This window comes from Symphalangus syndactylus, chromosome X (genome assembly GCF_028878055.3).
Source record: "Symphalangus syndactylus isolate Jambi chromosome X, NHGRI_mSymSyn1-v2.1_pri, whole genome shotgun sequence".
NCBI lineage: Eukaryota > Metazoa > Chordata > Mammalia > Primates > Hylobatidae > Symphalangus > Symphalangus syndactylus.
The window spans coordinates 72,213,192-72,220,424 of record NC_072447.2 but is presented as its reverse complement, the minus strand read 5'-3'; the positions used below and the strand labels follow the sequence as shown (position 1 = coordinate 72,220,424).

The 7,233-nt window shown below is 38.5% G+C and overlaps 1 protein-coding gene across 1 annotated transcript; it reads right to left on the bottom strand.

The window, feature by feature from the left end:
• Positions 1-655: 655 nt before the first annotated feature.
• Positions 656-1,322, bottom strand: LOC129475660 (heterogeneous nuclear ribonucleoprotein D0-like). The gene has a single exon (XM_055267895.2). The coding sequence runs from the start codon at positions 1,320-1,322 to the stop codon at positions 846-848; it is 477 nt and encodes a 158-aa protein (XP_055123870.2). The 3' UTR covers positions 656-845.
• Positions 1,323-7,233: the final 5,911 nt, after the last annotated feature.

Sequence of the window (7,233 nt, the reverse complement as noted above, 5' to 3'; positions counted from 1 at the left end):
TCAGAATTTGTTATTGCCTGGCTTTTGGATAAAAGCCATTTTAACTGGAGTGAGATATCTCATTGGAGTTTTGATTTGCATTTCTCTGATGATCAATAATATTGAGCATCTTTTCATATGCCTGTTTTCCATTTGCATTTCTTCTTTTGAGAAATGCTTATTTTTCATTTTGTCAAGATAACATGTCATCTTTTGAGAAAAGTTTTGCCTATTTTTTTATATAAAAGGATTTATTAAAACACCAGTGCATCATGACACTGTTACACTAGCACACTAGGCTTTTAACACAAGACTTGCTCTATAATACTGGGAGGAAGGGCATAAAACACAAATTGATTCTGAAGCATAGCAATTAAGAAATAAAACAATGAAAACAAATTTATTTTAATGGGAACTCAGAATTAAACTTCAGAGGGACCCAAAATCATACTTCCATTCAGGGACTTGATACAAAAAAATTAGTTTGAACTGCTACTAGCAGGTGGCAGGAGCCACCTTCAAGTGAATTTTCAAATTGGAAAATACTGCTTCACCACTTGTTGGGGATAAGTTGCACATGGAATAATTTAGTATGTTTTTTTAGCTATTTTGATGATCATCTCCCCTAGATACCTTCCCATAACCACTCTGCTGCTATACTCACAGTATCCATAGTAGTTGTTGTAACCAGTGTAGACATATCCTCCATAACCACCATAACCTTGGGTTTTATATCCATAGTTGCCATAGCCTTGATTCCAATAGTTACTATATCGCTGGTTCTAGTTTTGACTGGGGCCACCACCTCTTCCATGAGCTCTTCCTTCAAATCCTCCTCTAGATACCCACTATTGCTGTTGCTGATATTATTCCTTTGACATGGCTACTTTTATTTCACATTTACCAAGACCAACATTGTAGTATTTCTTTTTCATTATCTTCTTCACTGGTTCTTCTTCCTTAAAGATAATAAAGCAGAATCCAAGCCTCTTATTGGTCTTGTTGTCTATGGGGAGCTCTATGGATTCCTCTTCACTGAAACCACCATCGTACTTCCTTATTTTCTCTTCAGGTGTATCTGGAGAAAGGTCTCCAACAAAAATTTTTTTAGATGGCTTTTTCGTTTTCATGACTTTGGCCCTTTTAGGATCAATTACCTTCCCATTCAATTTATGTTCTTTTTGATCCATGACCTTATCTACACTCTCCAATTTTTTAAAAAGCACAAAGCCAAAACTCCTTGATCGCCCTGTGATGGGTTGTAACTTCAGAGTGCACTCTACAGCTTTATCAAAATGGAAAAGTAGTCCTTCAGTTCTTTCCTTGTAGTGCTCTATAAACATCTTCCCTTCTTCCCGCCGTGCCGTCGTTGCTTCAGAGTGTCGTGGGGAGGAGTTTGAATGGCTTTCATCCTCCTAGTTCTTACTGGCGCCTATCTTCGCCCCCTCCGACTAAGCGCTGCCGCTTTTGTTGCCTCCAGACTCGGTTCAACCCCCGATCACGGCTCTGCTTCCCGCCACTGCTGCTGCCTCCTGTGCCGCCGCCGCCCTGTCCCAACTGAACTCCTCCTCCGACATAGTGCTACCGTCTCCGTCACCACCGAGACTACACCCGCGGCATGCTGCAAACCGAAACTAGCAGCAAAGTAATCCCCACCGCTGCTGTGAGCCCGCTCTACCTCGCGAAGCACACAAGACAAGGAAGGCGCGCACATGGCCGCAAAGGCTCCTGTGCCTCTCCCTGGCCTTCCCCGTTCGCCTCTCACTCTGGAGCGGCTCCCACTCTGCCTCTCTCCGGCTGCACTGAAAAAGAGTAAGCAGGCTGGGTGCGGTAGCTCACGCCGGTAATCCCAACACTTTGCGAGGCCGAGGCGGGTGGATCATAAGGTCGGGAGATCGAGATCATGCTGGCCAACATGGTGAAACTCTGTATCTACCCAAAATACAAAAATTAGCTGGGCGTGGTGGCGCGTGCCTGTAATCCCAGCTACTCTGGAGGCTGAGTCAGGAGAATCACTTGAACCAGGGAGTCAGAGGTTGCAGTGAGCTGAGATCATGCCACAGCACTCCAGCCTGGTGACAGAGCAAGACTCCGTCTCAAAATAAAAAATAAAAATAAAAAAATAAGCAGCAGTGGCAGCAGTTCTTGCCTCCTCCTCACTTTGATGGCGCCCCTGCAGGCCACCTAAAATGCAGTTTTGCCCATTTTTTATTTTATTTTATTTTATTTTTTTCTGTTTGGGACAGAGTCTCACTCTGTGGTCCCGGCAGTGGCATGATCTTGGCTCACTGCAACCTCTGCCTCCCGGGTTCAAGCCATTTTCCTGCCTCAGCTTCCCAAGTAGCTGAGATTACAGGTGCCCACCACTACGCCTAGCTAATTTTTTGTATTTTTAGTAGAGATGGAGTTTTACCATGTTGGCCAGGCTGGTCTCGAACTCCTGACCTCGTGATTTGCCCACCTCAGCCTCCCATAGTGCTGGGATTACAGGCGTGAGCCTCCACGCCTCGCTGTTTAGCCTATTTGTAAATCAGATTGTTCAATTTATTCTTAAGGAGTTGTTTGAGCTCTTTTTGATTTTTCCAAATGTAAGATTATATCATCTGCAAGTAAGAATAATAAGAATTCTTTCTTTTCAATTTGGATGCCCTTTATTTCTTTCTGATTGCTTTAGTGAGGGCTTCTAGTACTGTGTTGAATAACAGTGGTGAAAGTGGGCATCCTTGTCATGTTTCAGATTTTAGAGGAAAGACTTTCAGTTCTTCTCCATTCAGTATAATACTAGCTGTGGGTCTGTCATATATGGCTCTTATTATGTTTAGATATGTGTTTCTTTTATACCCAGTTTTTTAATAGTGGTTAACATGAAGAAGTGTTGAACTTTATCAAATGCTTTTTCAAAATAAATTGAGATGATCATATGGATTTTGCATTTCCTTTTGTTGATATGATGTATTACAATGATTGATTTGTGTGTATTGACAAATCCTTGCATCCCTGGGATAAATCTGACTTGGTGATGTTAAATGATTAATGTATTATTGAATTTGTTTTGCTAGTATTTTCTTGAGCATTTTTGCATCAATATTCATCAGGGATATTGGCCTGTAGGTTTTTGTTCGTGTGTTTGTTTGTTTGTTTGTTTGTTACGGAGTTTTGCTCTTGTCACCTAGGCTGGAATGCAATGTCATGATCTCAGCTCATTGCAACTTCCGCCTCCCAGGTTCAAGCAATTCTTCTGCCTCAGCCTCCCGAGCAGCTGGGATTACAGGCACCCACCACCAAGCGTGGCTAATTTTTATATTTTTAGGAGGGACAGGGTCTCACCTTGTTGGCCAAGCTGGTCTTGAACTCCTAACCTCACGTGATCTGCTCACCTCGGCCTCCCAAAGCGCTGGGATTACAGGCATGAGCCACTGCCCCTGGCCTTCTTTTTGATATGTCTTTGTCTGGTTTTGGTATCAGAATAAAACTACCCTCATAAAAGGAGTTGGAAAGTATTTCTTCCTCCTCTATTTTTCAGATTAGTTTCAGTAGTATTTGTATTAGTTCTTTATGTTTTGTAGAATTTGGCAGTGAAGCCATCAAGTCCTGGGTTTTTCTTTATTGGGAGACTTTTTACTGTGGCTTCCATTTTATTACTTGTCATTTGTCTGTTCTGGTTTTGGATTTATTTATGGCTCAATCTTGGTAGGTTGTATGTGTCTAGAAATTTATCCATTTCTTCTGGATTTTCCAATTTATTGGCATATAGTTGTTTATAGTAGCCACTATCAACTCTTTGAATTTTTAAATCTCTGCTTATATTTATTTTGATTTCCTCTTTTTTTTTCTTAGTTAGCCTGGCTAACAGTTTGTCCATTTGATTTATCTTTTAAAATAACTAACTTTTCATATTATTTATTTTTGTATCATTTATTCTTTTCAATTTTATTTCTTCTCTGATCTTTATTATTTATGTGTTTCTACTAATTTCGGGTTTTGTTTGCTGTTGCTTTTCTAGTTCTTTAAGATATATTATTAAGTTACTTATTTGAAGTTTTGCTTCATTCTAATATAGGCACTTATAGCTATATTTTCCTCTAAGTAATGCTTTCACTGTGTTCCATAGGATTTGGTATGTTGTGTTTTCTTTATCATTTGTTTCCAGAAATTTTTAAATTTTCTTCTTAATTTGTTCATCGACACACAGGTCATTCATGAGAATCTTGTTTAATTGCAATGTATTTGTATAATTTGCAAAATTCTTCTTGTTATTGATTTCTAGTTTTATTTCATTGTGGTCAGAGAAGATTCTTGATATTTCAATTTTTTGAATGTTTTAAGACTTGTTTTGTGACCTAATGTATGGTCTATCCTTGAGAATAATTTATGTGCTGAGGAGAAGAATGTGGGTTCTGCAGGCCTTCAATGAAATGTTCTATAAATATCTTTTAGGTCTATTTGTTCTATAGTGCAGATTAAGTTAGATAATTCTTTGTTGATTTTTTTGTCTAGAGGATCTGTCCAATGCTGAATATGTGGTGTTGAACTCTCCAGCTATTATTGTATTGAAATCTATCGCTCTCTGTTTAATAATATTTGCTTTATATATCTGGTACTCCACAGTTGGGTGCATATATATTTACAATTGTTGTATCCTGTCGATGAATTGATTCCTTTATCATATAATGACCTTTGTCTCTTATAGGTTTTTCTGGAAATTTTTTTCTCTCTGATATAAGTATAGCTTCTTCTGCTCTGTTTAAGTTTCCATTGTCATGGAATATCTTTTTCATATCCTTATTTTTAGTCTATGTGTATCTTAATAGGTGGTGTATTTCTTGTAGGCAATGGATCATTGGGTCTTGTATTATTTTAAAATCCTTTCAGCCACTCTATGTATTTTAATTAGAGTTTAGTTTATTTACATTCAGTGTTATTATTGATAAGTAGGAAATTACTCCTGCCCATTTCTTATTTGTTTTCTGGTGGTTTTGTGGTCTTCTCTTCTTTTTCTTCTTTCCTATCTTTTTTACAGTGAAGGAGATTTTCTCTAGTTATGTGATTGAATTTCTTGCGTCTTAGTTTTTGGTGTATCTGTTGTATGTTTTTTATTTGAAGTTACCATGAGGCTTTCTAATGCTGTCTTATAACCCATTATTGTAAATAATGACAACTTAACACTGATTGCATAAACAAACACACACAAGGAAAACAAATAAAAACCCCACACTTTCATTTCATCTTACAATTTTTTATCTTTTTATTGTTTCTCTTTATGTCTTCTTGTACTTTCTATGTATTGAAATGTTGTAGTTATTATTTTTGATTTAGTCTTTCTACTTACAAGTGTAGTTTACTCACCACAAATACAGTGTTATATTAGCCTGTGTTTTTCTGGGTGCTTTCTATTACCAGTGACTTTTGCATCTTAAGATGATTTCTTGTTGCTCATTAAAATGCTTTATTCCAGATTGAATGACTCCCTTTAACATTTATTGTAAGATAGGTCTCATGTTGATGAAATTCCTCAGCTTTTGTTTGGGAAAGTCTTTATTTCTCCTTCATACATAGAGAATATTTTAACTGAATATATTATTTCTAAGGTAAAAACATTTTTTTTCCTTTAGCACTTTCAACATGTCATGCCACTCTAGCCTGGCCTGTAAAGCTTTTACTGAAACATCTGCTGCCAGATGCATTGGAGCTCCATTGTATGTTATCTATTTTTTTTTCTTTTTTTCTCGTGTTGCTTTTAGGATCCTTTATTTATCCTTGTTATTTGGGATTGATTATTAAATGCCTTGAGGTAATCTTCTTTGGGTTAAATCTGCTTGGTGTTTTATAACCTTCTTATACTTGAATGTTGATATATTTCTCAAGGTTTGGGAAGTTCTCTGATATACCCCTTTGAATAAACTTTCTATCCCTATCCCTTTGTCTACCTACTCTTTAAAGGCAATACCCCTTAGATTTGACCTTTTGAGATTATTTTGTAGATCTTGTTGGTGTTGCTTTATTGCTTGTAATCTTTTTATTGTTTCCTCTGTGTATTATCAAATAACCTGTCTTCAGTCTCACTCATTCTTTATTCTGCTTGATCTAGTCTGCTAATAAGTGACTCTGATGCATTCTTCAGTATGAGGCTTGCAGTTTTTAACTCTAGAATTTATACTTGAGTCTTTTAAATTATTTCAATCTCTTCATTACATTTATCTGACAGAATTTTAAATTCTTTCTCTATGTTATCTTCAGTTTATTTGAAGTTCCTCAAAGCAGCTATTATGAATTCTTTCTGAAAGATCCCATATCTCTGTTTCTTCAGGATTGGTCCCTGGTGACTTATTTAGTTCATTTGGTGAGGTCATGTTTTCCTGAATGGTCTTGAAGCTTGGGGATGTTCACTGGTGTCTGGGCATTGAAGAGTTACGTATTTATTGCAGTCTTCAGAGTCTAGACCTATTTGTGCCCATCTTTCTTGTAAAGATTTTCTAGATATTCAAAGTGACTTGTGCCCCAAGCCCAGTGATGCTGTGGTTCTTGCAGTCTCTTAGGGGTACCACTTTGGTAGTCTTGGATAAGATCTGAAAGAATTCTCTGGATTTCCAAGAAGAGACTCTTGTTCTCTTCCTTTACTTTCTCCCAAACAAACTGAGTCACTTTCTCTATGTTGATCCACCTGGAGCTGTGGGTGGGGTGATGCAGGCACCACTTTGGCCACCACCAGTGGGACTGCAATGGGTCAGAACTTAAGCAGTATAACACTTGGTCTCACACAAGGCCTGCTGTAACCACTACTTGGCTACCACCTAGGTTCACTCAAGTCCCTCGCTCTGTACAATCAGCAGATGGTGAAGCCGACCATGTTTGTGTTCTTCTCTTCCGAGCACCGAGTTCCGCCAGGCCTCTGGTGGGTCCAGAGATCTTGTCTGAGAGCCAGGGATTGGAATCAAAAACCTTAGAAATCTACTTCCTGGTCTATTCTACTGAAGCTAAGCTTGAAGCTCAAATTACAAGTCAATGTCCTTATTGTTTTTCTGTCCCTTTTCTACAGGCTGAGAAGTATCTCCCAGTGGCCACTACCATCATTGCTTCCTGAGGAATTCTGCCTGACCACCTCCAATGTCCACTTAAAGCCCAAGGGCTCTTCAGTCAGTTTGTGGTGAATGCTGCCAGGCCTGAGACTCACCTTTCAGGGCATTGGGCTCCCCTCTGACCCAGGACAGGTCCAGAAATGCTGTCCAAAAGCCTAGGCCTGAAGCTAGGGACCCC